This window comes from Haemaphysalis longicornis, unplaced genomic scaffold (assembly GCF_048455015.1).
Source record: "Haemaphysalis longicornis isolate Haplotype H1 unplaced genomic scaffold, Haemaphysalis longicornis Haplotype H1 scaffold_10, whole genome shotgun sequence".
Taxonomy (NCBI): Eukaryota; Metazoa; Arthropoda; class Arachnida; order Ixodida; family Ixodidae; genus Haemaphysalis; species Haemaphysalis longicornis.
In genome coordinates, this window is record NW_027526204.1 from 101,581,247 (window position 1) to 101,595,756 (window position 14,510).

A 14,510-nucleotide genomic window follows, 5' to 3' on the forward strand; every position below is an offset into this window, starting at 1 on the left:
AATCACTTACCACAGCAAAAGCACCACCTCCGGGGTTTTTGCGTTTACTCTATTATTTTAGTGGTTTGAACTGCGTTGTGACGTAAAAAAGGTGAATGGCGATATATTTGGCTAAAGCCGAGTTCCGGTTGATATAGCAACACGAAAACAAACGCTACAATTCAACTCATCCGTAATCGTTCTTCAGCCAGAATATATTGATGATATAAGTGTTTGCCACGGGTTTGCCACCCGTGTTTGGGTTTGCCACGCAAAGGGTTTGCCACGCAAGCGGTGCCCTCTTTGGGGCACATCGCTTACAAAGGAGCAAAAGGGGTTCCACATTGCAAATGGAGGTTTTAGTGCACAATAGGCTGGAAGGGGGTGGTAGGTGGTGCACCAACGAAGTTGCGAAGCAGGCGCACTCCGATTCTGGGCCCCAAACTAATGCCGAGAACATTACGTCACCGAGGAATAAAATGGATAAGGGGAGATGAACTGGTGAATATGGGCATATAAAAAGGGAAGGAAAAGAGGGAAAGCAGTGGTCTCAGGGGAGCCCTGGTCCTCGCCCCCTCCTCAGGAGCCTGCACTGTCGCGGACGTGCCAACGCCAATATCTAGGGACCTTAAATCAGGGGCACTTTTTTCTGGAGTAGAGATTTGACCGCGTCACCCGATCCTCTGCCTACAGCGCTAATAATAATCACTGTAATAATTGTAAAGTTACCATTACGGCTGTTAGTTTAATTACGAGTCTTAGGCAAAAATGGTTCTCTACAATTTGGCGTTGCCGCATAGAAAGTACGCAGGATGGTGGATGCTTTTTAGAGGACACGAAATTCTGCATTACACAATCTAAACTAGTCTTCGCATTTGCTGTCGCCGCGGCGGTATTCACCCCAGCGTTGTAGCCAGAAAGAGTTGTAGGGGTGTGTTATACGCCAGCGGTAAAAAAAAAAAAAAACTTGTCTGCGCTCCAACAAAGTTTCAGTCAATTTTTGACTTTATTGAACGAACATCTTCCTGATTTTTGTTTTTACATTGTAGATAATTAGGTGTTAATTATCTGATTAAGTGTTCTGTCTGGCAATAATGGATGCCCCGAGTGTGAAGAGTTACTAGCTAGACTAGTTAGAGCTACTACTAGTAACTAGTTAGAGTTACTAGTTAGAGCTAGTTACTAGTTACTAGTTAGAGCGTGCTAGTTACTAGTTAAGAGTTACTAGTTACTAAGTTAAGTTAAGAGTTACTAAGTCAAGAGTTACTAGTTAGAGCGTGCTAGCGAAGGCATAGTGTGCACTCTGCAAGTGTAAGCTCTCGTATCATACGGGAAAATGTGCGGGTGTGTCTGACGCAACGTTGAAGTCCAAAGGAGGGGAAGCGTATCCCCAAAAGTTGGAAATGTCTTAAGTGCAGGGCATCAACAACTCGTTTACAACCGGGAAAAAACGATGACGAACCTAGACTACGGGATGTTTTTAATGCTGCAGGCGATCAATATAAAGCTCCGTGTTTGATGGCCCTGAAAGAAACCGTTGATTAGATAGAAGAGTCTGTGCAGTTGCTGTCTGATGAGATGACGTACGTAATAAAACCCACCGAAGAAAATCAGAGCAGCATCGAAGAACCACGAGCCAGGATTGAAAAACTGCAAATGGAAGACAAAAATCTTGAACCACTAAACCGTCAGCTTGATCAACTTGAATGGCGCAAAAGAAGGTACAATCTTTAATTTCTCTGAACACCACCGGATGAAAATCTTGTTGGCAACACAAATTAGCTGTCCAAAACAAGCTTCCTGAACTATCACGTGACGATGTGGCAGCGATTCACCGTTTACCCTCCCAGCAAGATAAGATTCCCGCAATTATTTACCGTTTCACGAAACTTAACTTCAGAGAAGCATGGTGGGACAAAAGGCTTGCAATTTCGGAAATGAACAAAGAAATTCGTGAGCGGGAAAGCCTCAGAAAACGCGTTAAAGCGCTGATGAAGGAAGTAAAAAAACTGTGCAAAAGCAAACGACTATAAGTTCGTCTGGCATAGAAACAACAAAATCCTGGTGAAAAAGGCTGAGAAGCATCCAACGAAACATATCTCGGACTTCCGCGATGTTGCTGAGGTTACCTAGATGTCTGACTATTTCTACCTTTTTGTGTGTAAAAGAAACACCAGATGGCACCTGTTTTGCCTACGTCCTACGTTAATCCTAATCAGGTTTAGAAAATGCTGGGTCCGGCCTTTTCAAATCTGTTCAAAGCTTTTCAAATCTGTTCATTTTAACGCACAGTCAATCAGAAATAAAGAAATGCACCTAACTTTATTTTTGCAGCAGTTAGATACATCTTTGGATGTAATTATGGTAACTGAAACTTGGTCGAAAAATAAATGTGGTCTTATCCATCTTCATATATACCAAACGTTTTTTTAAACCGCGATAATGGTCGGGGGGGGGGGTGTTTGTCTGCTGTTTAAGAATGTTTGGGAACCGGACTTGCTACCGTTATTTACAGTATGCATGATCGACTATGAAGTGTTATCTGTATGTTCAGGAAGCACCCTTTTTGTAGTGTGTTATCAGCCGCCACAGGGAACAGTCACATCCTTTATTAGTTTCTTTGAATCTCTGCATTCATACTCCCGCAGAAAAGCGATTCGACCTAGTATGTGGAGGGGATATCAACATACTATGTTGAGTAATGATGTTTAGAAAATAAAATTTAACTTGTTATTACAAGCAAATGGGTTTTCAAATGTCATTGATTTACCAGCCCGCATCAGGGAAAATTCTTCCACGTTACTCGATCTATCTATCACAAACATAGACAGCGCTAGGGTACAATCTTGAGTAATTAGCGCTGATATTAGTGACAACTTGCCGATTTATTTGTTTTACAAAAGAGTCCAGCAAACATAGTAGAATTACCCGTTCTGTTGAACCTATAACTGAAAATGATCTTCTATATTTAGGCAGCATATAGCGTGAGTAATCTGGGATTTTATTCTGCAAGAGAATAATCCTGAAATAGCATATGACAAGTTAATAAGTGTTCTGAAGCCAACTTACAAAGCAAGTTTTCCATTCAAAGTTGTGAAGAACAACCACCGAACTCTCGGAAGCCATGAATCACACAAGAACTGCTGACTAAGATTAGGTTGAAAAACACTTTGTTTCACAATTTTATGAAGGATAAAGGTGCGAATGACTTGCGTATCTCTAAGAATCTCCGTAATCGCCTTAACAAAGAACCTAAGAAAGCTAGAGCAGAATATTTTGCAAGTCAGTTTGTTGCGTGCCAGGGTCACATTGATTTAACGTGGAAAAAGCTAAGCGATCTTCTAGGGAAACAAAGTTAGGAAAAAATTTCATCATCTTCCTATAGGGAAACCCTGAGTGGTATGCCAAGCAGCCATGGGGTCGACTCAAGTTCCCATTAGTTTTCAGTTCGATCGCGGCGTTGCGGGAGGAGAATGATGGGAGCGGAGCGCGTGCGCTCGTCATTTATAGCGCTACAGTGACGCCCCAGCTACCATCGCATCTCTAACCCTAAGCTACTTCGCATTATCGCGTGCGGAGCCGCAGGTGTTGCCATTCGTTGCGCAATCCAGGAGAAGAGAGGAGTGTCGGAGAGGAGAGGAGGAATACCTCGCATACTGCTCAGGGTTCCCCTACGGGAAGATGACGATGGTGGTTGAAGGCGAAGCTATCTCATGATGGATTCTTTTGTTGGCCAATCCCTAGGGGCATCCTGCCACAATCGTCATCAGCGGCATGCGCAGTTGATGTGCGGACGGCGGGCAACAACGACAACGACAAGGGAGGGAGGGACATGGCCCCGAGCATGAGATGCTTCGCATCTAAAAGAACTTTCCACACTCGCACTGAACGGGGAAGCTATATCAGGCCGGGAACTTGCCAATGCATTCAATCCCCACTTTGTAAGCGTGTTTAGTGAAGCGAAATTGTTCAATGACCTCCGAAACACTACTTAGATTGAAGCTACTCTATTTCTTAGCCCGCTTGATGAAGCTGAGGTGATGGGCACATTTAACACGCTAAAAAACACGACATCGTGTGGCATTGATGAATTCCAAGTCAAATCAATTAAGTTTATTTTTGACATTATTTCGCCGTACATAACGCACTTTCTCAACAAATGTATCACTAATACAGTGTTTTCTCGTGGCATGCAACTTGCGCGTGTATCAGTAATTTATAAAAACGGTCATAGAAATCAATTGGGAAATTACAGGCCAATATCTATACTACCAATATTTTCAAAGTTGTTTGAAAAAGGTATTCATTGGCGGATCGTTAACTTTGAATCTAAGCATTCCCTAATTAGCGACTCGCAGTTTGATTTCAGAAAACCCTGTTCGACAGAGCTTGCGTTACTGGAACAAAAAGAACACATTCTAAAGGAGCTTGACAAAAACACAATAGTTCTTCCAATCTATGTCGACTTTACGAAGGCTTTTGACCTGATAAACCATGAACTATTGCTGCGCAAGTTACATCGTTGCGGATTTCGTAGACATGCATCTGCACTTGTAAAATCTTATCTTAAATTCCGTAGGCAGGCAGTTGTTGTAAACGGATTCTTATCTGATACACGGCCTGTTCACTGTGGCGTCCCACAAGGCCGCATTTTGTCCCGTTTCTTTTTAACATGTTTATAAATAACATTGTGCGTGCTATACCCCTCGCAAAAATTGTATACTAAGCAGGCAAGAGCATATTTCTAGCTGTAGATAATGTAGGCGAATGGACAGAAGAAGCAATTGACGAACTAGGCACACTTGATAAATGGACACGAAAGAACGCATCACAGATAAATAGCCCAGAAACAAAACTCGTCATCTTTAGACGAAAAAACAAAAAAGTCACATTAACAACGGATAGAAGTTTTCAGCGTGTTCCCCTAGACATAAGTGCCATCGATTAAAACATTAAGCGTTATGATAAATCAAAAACTGTCCTGGGACGACCATGTAACCTATCTTGGTTGCAAACCGTCGCAGATAATAGGCATTGTTTACAGAAAACGTGAGGTGCTGCAAACGAACATGATGATCTTAATCTATCAGTCTATATTTTATTCTCGCCTAAACTACTCTCACTTAGTCTGGGGCACCACAACACAAGAAAACCCACACAAATTACACGTCCTACAAAGTAGCTTCTTACGCGTAATGGTAAACCGTCCTCGATGGCACCCAAAGCAATTTTTGCGAAGCACAAAATTGTGCCAGTAATTGCGTTATTAGTATCGTCTGTGTAATTCCTTCAAGCATGACATTAAATATAGCACATTTCTACTTCGTAAGATTGCTCTGCTAGAGCCGCGAAAACATAAGCTAAACAAGAAATGCAGATATTTGGAACGTTAAAACATACAAAACAACTTATGACGTTCAAACCCTGGAAAACAAGCTTCCGCGACTTCCCAATAGCTTCGCAGTAAAAACACACGCCCTGAAACATTGCCAGAGTTATTATGATTTTTTCGTTTATAATTCATGCTATCTCTGTGTTCGTGATTTGTGACCCTTAAAAGTGTACTTCCTTTGAATATGTCTGATCTTTTTTCTTTTTTATTTGTGTTTTTTTTTTTGCAAACACAAACCATTGCAGCCATTTATTCCTAATTTTTGTTGCGCACGGCATCTTTTTTCATCTCTTTTTTTCTCTTCTCTTTCTTTTACTTTTTCACAGTAGGTTGTAACAAGGCACAAAAGTGTTCACCCAGGGTTACTGTGTATTGGTGTACCTTTAAATGTATTTTTCTCCTTTTCATCCTTGCTCTTCGCCAAGTTAGGGGTCAGCAGCTTCAGTCAAGCTATTTTTTGGAGCTTTTAGTGGAGCTTTTTTTGAGCTTTTGAGGCCTTTACTGTGGGACCCTGTCATCATGTACACAATTATGATGAAATAAACTTATTATTATTATCACAAAGGGCGAAAGGAAAGGGATGGGGCATGCGGCGTTCAGAAGATGTTGGGGGGTAGTTCTGACACAGAAACACACCCCTTAGGCTACACCCTTGATACAAACCCCTCGCAGGAGCATTACACGAGTTACACGACACAGCAGCGGCCTCTGTGTATACATACGTCTGCGCTTAACGGCATGCGCAGGTGAGGATCTTCTTCGACGAGTACCTCATTCCCGCGGCGGTGGCAGCTGGCTACAAGCCAACGCCCGCTGGTCTTTGGGACTTCAGGAACCGCTTCTTCCCGCGCTACTGGGAGGTGGAAGAATCCTCTGACTACCCGGAAATGGAGAACCCATTGCTGACCGCTGTGGCGCTATACATGGGTGGCTGTGCCACGCGCTCACTCGTCCGGAAAGCGTCCGTGAAAGGGTTCCACTACATGACCGACGGCGCGGAAAAGCAGCTCTTCGAGCCTATCCTGGACATGACCGCCGTGGTTGGCTTTATCAAAGATGGGTAAGCAAAGCTGTCACGTGATACACGCTCTGGCGGCTGGAAATTTGCGCTTGGCGTTGTGTGCTGTGCGGGGTAAGAACAGATTTATAGTCGGGCAATCAAAACGCAGCGAGGAAGGGGCGAGAACGGCTTTTACGTGATACACTGGCACGTTTTCCTCCAAGCGCAAGACTTGTAGCTGCTGAGCAGCGCACGGCATTCTCCTACTGCTGAAGCGTTAACGCAAATGCATTCTCATCTTACAGGCTCGAAGATGTAAACATATAATCCCGGATTTCGAACTCATGAGGGTGGCACGAGACGCCTTCCGAACAAAACAAAAACAGAAATAACAGAAAGAATCAATTTTGTAAGCCAAGCAAATATTTGCGAAATCCGGCTGTTTTCTTGATTTAGTGGGAGTGATTTTTTTTTCTATCACCTATTTTCTCTCGTTATGTCTTCTTGTAAGTTCTAGCACGAAAAATTTAAAACAAATGGGTTCACCTTCCCCTAGTGTTGCAAGGCTGTAGAAAAACCAAAGCGGGCAGCCCCTCACGCTTCGTCGACAATGTTCTCTATGAGTGGGAGGCCCGGAACATTTGCGCCCATCCTTTCACATCTCTCCGAGGCTGAATCACATTAGCACGCGCTAGACCCCTCGGCCACCGCCTTCGTGAACTCTGCGTCTGTAACGCGATCTCGGCATCTGTGCTGCCCGCTTCAGGCGCGAACACACGTGAACTGCCGAGCAGAACAGGACGCGAGTGATCACACCATGAGCGCTGGGCCGATGCCGGCCGCTCCTCATGAGGCGCATGCTCACGTGCTCTCGGTTTCTACTATGAAGCAGTGTACCTTAACCGGCCAAGGAAATTTTTGTGTGCGCGTCAGAAGAAAACTCCCAGGCTACAACGCGCTACACAAGCAACCTGGCTACTCACTACACCGAGGCTACACAAACTTGTGGCACCGCCCGGGATCGAACCTTGACCCGACTAGAGAAACAGAGTGAGAGTCCGTCGTTTTTCCACCCAAGCTACGGCCACACGTGCAGATGTGGAGACGGGAAGTACTAAACGAGCACAGCGGCGGGTCTGCCACCTGTCCTCATTCAATCCCTTAAAACCATTTTAGGGCCCTGGCTGTCTTCTTCTCAGCAACGCCTTGCCCTAAAATTTCTGTTTTCGTACCTCAGCGACACTGGCCTAATTCAAAAGCTTTAAATCACTTCACTATGAGACTTTCGCTCTTGCCCTTTTACCTAACTTCGTTGGTCCCTCTCTCAGCTTGCATCTCTTTTCTGCCCTCCTCTCTCCTGGGCATTTCTTCTTTTTCCCCCTCCCCTAACAGAGTAGCCTGAAGGCGTTTTTGTACGCCGGCTAAACACTCTGTTTTCTAATAAATAGCTTCTCTCTCTCTCACTCTCTCTCCTTTAATCCCTCGTGTGAAGTCCAAACCGCATAATTAGTATAATAACGGCGTTCACCTGTTTTGGACTAGCGGCGAAGTCAACAGCGTCTGAGGAAGGGAGGGTGCTTTTTGGCGGCGAAGCATAAAACAAGAGTGAGGGGGAGGCAGTGAGAGAGTTGACGTCATGGCCGCGTGTGCCACCCTATTCCTCACCCTACGATAGATGCTGCTCTCCATTTTCTTTTAGTCGTCGCAGATGCGTCCAGGTCACCACCCCCGCGAACCTCTGGTAACGGCTGGCAGAGTCTCTGGTTTCACTCCTTGCGGATCCACGTGTGTGGATTCAACTGACGCCGCATTGCTAATCATTGTGGGTGGAGTTTACAGCTTCGCAGTCCACTCACCTTCACAGTATGGATTGTATCCAGTTTTTCTATCTTCTTTTTTTTTCTGGTAACGCTCGACCGCGGAACTCTGCTCAAAGCTTTAAAGACACTCAAAGCCTAACACCATCTGTGTGAGCAGTCGTAGCCCCTCGCTGGATGGCAAGCCCAGCAAAAGAGCGCTCAACTGAGTATACCTACGCTGAGCGGTTTAACAACCACCCGCAGCTGTCCACTCGCTGTGCCTCTGAGCCCAAGCACGCGGATTCGGCCCGGACAGTGGTGCCTGCTCTTCAGATGGAGCAAAAAGCGGAACCGCTCGTGTGTCGACAAATTGGCGCAGCTTAAAGGTGCCCAGGTGGCCAAAATTATAGGGGAGTAATCACTACGGTGCACCTCCTATGCCAGGTGTCGCTTCTTCGCTCTAAACCCTTCAACTTCGTATTTCAGCAGTTGAACGTGCGCAGCGGGTTGGCCAGATTTTACTGCCAGATGTCGCCGCAGTTTTGCAACAATGACTGGGTTAGTGAGAGCTATTGCCACTTTCGAATTATTGAACCATGTACGACTACGGGAAATGCCACCAGGCGACGGCCACGTGGGCAACAGTGTGGAAAAGCAAACACTAACGGCAACAGAAAGGCAAATTTATTCATGAGGTCGTATTCACCCTCACCTGCCGATATGGTCGGTGAAAGCTTCCCGTGAAGGACAGGGCAGCCTCTAGCGCTGCAACCGAGGCTTCTTCATAAGCGAAAATATAGTTCATCCGTTGCATAAGCAGGGCATTTGCGTATCCGTTCTTGGAGTTAAACAAAATACGTCACAAAATGCGGCACTTTTGTGAAGTTTGACAGCGCACAAGTAAACGGTTGTTTACAAATTCTACAAATATTATTTTTGTAGCACCCTGCATAGGCCCGAAAAAAAATCGCCAGCTTACAGAATTTGTAGGAAGTTCCGACGTGCCAACATTTTTGCGTAGCATTGAAAACATCGGCAGCTTACTAGCATTTTTAAGAAGTTCGGAAGTGTGAACATTTCTCTACGCAAATGCAATCGGGTGCAGGCTTTGGGCAGAAGACTACTTCACTGAGGTAATCAGATGTGCTTTTCTTTTATGCACGCGTTGCACCAGCTTTCCGAAAACCACATTTGTTCAACATAAGCCAGTGGCGCCAGCAGCTCAGATCGCCGTGCAAAACTGCGCTGTACGAATTGTCCGTTAAGCTGGGCATAGGCTAATTCAGTGGGGTTCTTATTAACAGTTCATTGGCGCCAGTTTTAAAGTTTCAACGACCGTTTTGTCTAAAACTAGCAGCAATTCTTAGTGGGCACACGGATCGATGCTCTCAAAACATGCTTTAATTACAGCCACGTATGTTTAGGAAACAGCTAGTGCCAGTTGAGAAGAGTGCATTTCTAGAGACACTACAAAAGAATAATGGTTCTATCATATACGTCTCGGAAACCAATAGAAGCGAGAGGAGCACATTCCTTGAGAACTCCTACGTGTTTATGGTGCTGCGATTTGCCATCAAAGGTCTAGCGGAGACGATTGAGAACAATATTGCCGCTGTCTTTGTAACGACAGCCCACTAGGTCGCTCAGCATTACGGGTTTGTGCCATTAATATTCTCCGAGTAAAATGTTTTTCCGACAACACTTAAACTCTCTACAAACGACTCTCCTCCTCCCATGAGGCCGAAGTTTTTAGAAGGAAACTACGGCTCTAGTCTCACTTGATTTAATACAGTACGAAGTGAAGATAACTCACGACATCGACTGCTCACACAATTGGCCCGGTCAGCACTATAGTATAAGCACGCGTTTAGCAATCCTCATAGTAAAGCGCGAGACACATGGACGATTGGTGCATGCGAATCGCATGGGACTGATCGTTACGATTGTCGCCACGACTAGTCGTACGCGTGAATTGGATGTTGAATTCCAATGGCAAATCCGGAACACTTTCGGAGCAACTTTTCTGCTGTGTTTGGAGCAGACGCGTTCCAATGGCAGATCGAGAACAACCATATCGTGTTCCAACGGCAGATCGGGAGCGCCGTCGCAGCCGAGATCGCTCCGTGGAGCAAGAAAAGTTGCTCCGCCGAAATCGGCGGAGTCGGCCGGAACTCACTGGGACGCTTAGGTTTGCCGCGTGACGTCGCCAACGTCACTGCTGTCTGCGTTTCCGGTCAGTGCTCGCCTTCTCTGCCTCCTCCAGCCGCGCAGCGCGAGGTGAACGCGACCGCGGGCAACGTTACTAGACTAGGTTGACCGCGGGAACCAGACGATTTCGGGAAGCCGCGACGCAAAGGATGCTGGGGATTTCCTGTTCCCGTCACAGCTCGGCACTTTGCTCCGGCGGGAGCGGCTGCGTTCCAAAGGCAGCTTCGGAGTACCTGCTCTTGGCGGAGTCGGCTCGCTCCGCGGTGGAGCACGGTGACCGCTCCGGATCTGCCATTGGAATTCAACATGAGACGCATGGCCCGATGCGCGCTTGCAATGTGTCACCGGTACCGCTCCGCACACTGTTTTTGCTCCGTGGCCAACTACGACCCGTGCCGTACCTAGAGGGGAGATTTGGGGGTTCGAACCCCTCCCTAAAGCTTATCCAGGCAGCACGTAAGCAATACACACTGTTGCTTCTAGCAAAACTACCCCCTTCCCACAATCTATACCCCCCCCCCTCCCGTCCATCCCCCGGAAACAAATTTCTGGCTACAGCCCTGTCTACGACGATCGCTGAGTTGAATTTGTAGATTCCGCGCGTCGTTCGCAAGAAATGGATAAAGCAGGCAATGGTGAACCGTTTTCTATCTTCGGAAACAGTCTGCGCACACGCCGGCCGTGCCTGCCTGCTCGGCACACTCAGCGGCTCGAACCGGCACAGACCACGGTAGCAACGGCTTGCCGCTGCTCTTCCGAATTAATCTGATCGCTAAAAAGAAGTTCCACATGCGAGAAAGTAGGTGTTAGTGTTGTTAAAAATTGTGCTTGGGATTGTTGTCAGGGCTTATTTTAACAGCAGCGATGAGATATCTGCCGCGATGCAAGCCTACGCTGTCCGTCCGTGGAGGTTCGCCGGTCCGACACGGTCTCCGTGGCGCGCGGTGTGCCGAACGGCCGAGAGATGGCACACCTGCGCGGAAGCATCTAGAATTCCTCTATATAGCTCCCGCAGGGATCGAAGAATTGCGAGACCACCAGCCATCTTGTTATCCGGATTGCTGCGGGAAAGCCGCCCGTCGCGGTGGTAGGAGCCTCGCCGCCACGCTTCCGACAGCGGCCGACGCGCGGTGGGGGCGCTTCGGTCGGCGGCGCCTTACCGCGGCTACGCTGGATTCCTGCGATGTCGCTCACGCTACTGCTGCTGTTGTTCCTGGGCTGGGCGCGGTGCCACCCGCGTCGGAGGCTGCGGCACAGCCGTAGTGGGGGCTTCTCTGCGCGGCATGGATAGCCGCAGTGACGTCGTCACGGCGGCGCGTGGAAAAGGGTCGCGCAACACTTAGCTCCCTGCGGGAGCTATATACAGGAACTCTAGAAGCATCGAATAGGCTACGCAGATGTCTTGGTCACCGATCGCTCAAACGGCAGTTGTAGCTGAAATAAAGTTCCACATGCGAGAAAGGGGATGATAATGTGCTGAAAAGTTGTGTTACGGATTGTCATTCGTAGTTGCACACATGGCGGCGATCAAATATCCGCCAGTATGCTAAGCCTGAAATTCCCGTCATCCGAGCCGACCCGAGCAACGCAAGCCAGTTGCTGGCTCAGCGGGCTCTGTTTGGCTGTGGCCTCACGATGATCGCAACGATGGCATGACTGCATCTGGCTTGCCAGTCGCACGTTGTGAGCCTCCTCCGACCAGCGATCGACGCCAAAACCGGTCCTAATGATGAATCGTAACGATCAGTCGCATGCGCATCGGTGCACTAGTCGAGCGCGAGACACATGGACGACTGGTGCACGCGATGCGCATGCGACTGATTGTTACCATTGAAGTGCGAGAAACATGGACGACTGGTGCACGCTATGCGCATGCGACTGATCGTTACGATTGATTGTTAGGATCGGGTTTGGCGACATTAGCTAGTCAAAAGAGGCCAATGACGTGCGTCTGGCAAGCCAGATGCAGTCGTGGTATCGTTGCGATCGTCGTGAGGCCACAGCCAATGAGAGCCCGCTGAGCCCGCAACCGGCTTGCGTTGCTCGGGTCGGCTGGGGTGATGAGAACTTTAGGCTTAGCATCCTGGTGGATATTTGATCGTCGTTATCTGTGCAACTGCGAATGACAATCTGTTACACAACTTTTCACCGCACTATCATCCCCTTTCTCGCATGTAGAACTTTATTTCAGCTATAACTGCCGTTTTAGCGATAGGTGACAAAGATATTGGCGTAGCCTGTTTCGATGCTCCCGCGCAGGTAACGCCATCTCTCTCGGCGCACCACGCGCCGCGCCGACCGTTCGGACCTCCGAACCTGCACGTCCGGTCAGCGTAGGCTTAGCATCGCGGCAGATGTCTGATCGCAGCTTCTAAAATAAGCCCTGACAACAATCCCTAGCCCAATTTTTCACAATCAGATTGATTCGGAAGAGCAGCGACAAGCGGTTGCTACCGTGGTCTGCGCCGGTTCGAGCCGCGGAGTGTGCCGAGCTGGCAGGCACGGCCGGCGTGTGCCCGCACTGTTTTCGCAAGCAGAGAACGCTTCATGATTGCTTGATTCATCCATTTCCTGCGAACGACGCGCACAATCTACAAATTGAGCTCAGCGATCATCGTATTTGATCGGGTGAGTCGAGGAACGAGCCGCAGGTTTCGCTTCAGCCATCGTCACGCGCAGTCTCGCTGGGTGCAAGAGCGACGCAAGAACGCAAACTCCAGCTTTGCGACTCCCGCAAAAGCAGGGGACGGAGCGGCGCCGACGTCGCATCCCAGGCGTTTTGATTGTGTCATTAGGCGCCGAATCACTGTGTTACACTTTTTTCGTGTGGGCTCAATTCTCTCACGAAGTCGCTCTTGAACCGGAAGCTGACGCAATACTTTTTCTCTAACAGCGTAATAGTTTTTAGGGGTGATGTTTTGCTGCAATTTATTTCTTTCGCTGCAGGAGCGTACCCAAGATGGAAGATGGAGCCCCGTGGGAACCATGGACATTGAGCAGCACCACGCGAATGAAATTCGAGGAGGAAACAGAGGCCCCTACCCAGGATTATGTTGCCAAGTTCTGCGAGCAACGTTTTTGAATAAATAGGGCCAGCCACCATCGCCGCCGCGGACCCTTGCGGCGCTCGGTGTGCGAGCTTGCGCTCAATGAAGTAGTTTGTTTTCGTTTTTTTTCTGTATGTTGGCAGTTATGTCACGTGAACTTCCTGCATTCATCAAAACGTAGCAAAAAATGCACTATGCTATCGAGGGGTAAGGCGGAGGGTGGGCGTCACACACACACGCACACGCGCGCACATACACACACACGCACGCACACACACGCACGCACGCGCATGCACACGCACGCACACGCACGCACGCACACGCACGACCGCAAACGTACACGCACGCACACACACAGACACGCACGCACGCACGCATACACGCACGCACACACATACACAGGCACGCGCAGACATGCAGAGGGCGACACACAGCTGTAGTACATAATTCACCGAAGCTTCTGCAACCAGCTAGCCCGTCTGAGCTTTGCTGCGAACGATGAGCGTGAATTAGCGTAGAGCTCTGTGCGACGGCCTAGTGAATCTGGGATCAAAGCGATGAGGTCACCCGAGCGTGACCGCACACCTGGCCATCGCGCGAGCACGGCCGCTCGATGGAAACAACCTTCTTGGCCGTGGCGTTAGCGACGATTCTCTGGTGAGCGGGCCGATAAGCCAGGTGGGAATCCAATCAGACGCTGGCCTCCCCAGACGGGTGGCGTCATCGCGTGTTTTCTCTCGGGGTTATGTCATCACCTTGAGCTACGTTGGTTACTGCGCGGGCGACTCTGCAGGCATTCCGAGCGGAAATATCGATCTTGCAGAATCTTCCCAGAAGTCTTGATTTTGTAGCATGAGCTACACTGGCCGAGGTCGAGCAGTTTCGCGTGGCTCCTGAAGAGCCATGCTGCGCAAGCGCGAGGAGCAGTGACGTCACACCGCGCAGAGAACGTTGCTCTGCCCGGCGTTCGAAGTTTAAACGCGCCTTAACACACGCCACGCGCCGAGCGTCTTAGCCGCCCTGCGTTCCGCACGTGGCGGCCCGGTGCACTTGAACTCGCGAGGGGTGGCCGGGTGTGGAACCGA

At 48.6% G+C, this 14,510-nt stretch overlaps 1 protein-coding gene across 4 annotated transcripts in view; it reads left to right on the top strand.

The window, feature by feature from the left end:
* The window catches only part of LOC144158978 (acetylcholinesterase-1-like), a 48,778-nt gene extending 35,261 nt beyond the window's left edge, over window positions 1–13,517 (top strand). For all 4 annotated transcript variants that reach the window (XM_077690199.1, XM_077690198.1, XM_077690200.1 and 1 more), the window contains 2 exons: window positions 6,118–6,431; window positions 13,325–13,517. In XM_077690199.1, coding sequence (XP_077546325.1) covers window positions 6,118–6,431; window positions 13,325–13,460 — 450 coding nt within the window. In that variant the 3' untranslated portion in view covers window positions 13,461–13,517. The remainder of the gene's footprint in view (window positions 1–6,117; window positions 6,432–13,324) is intronic.
* The last annotated feature ends 993 nt before the right edge of the window (window positions 13,518–14,510 follow it).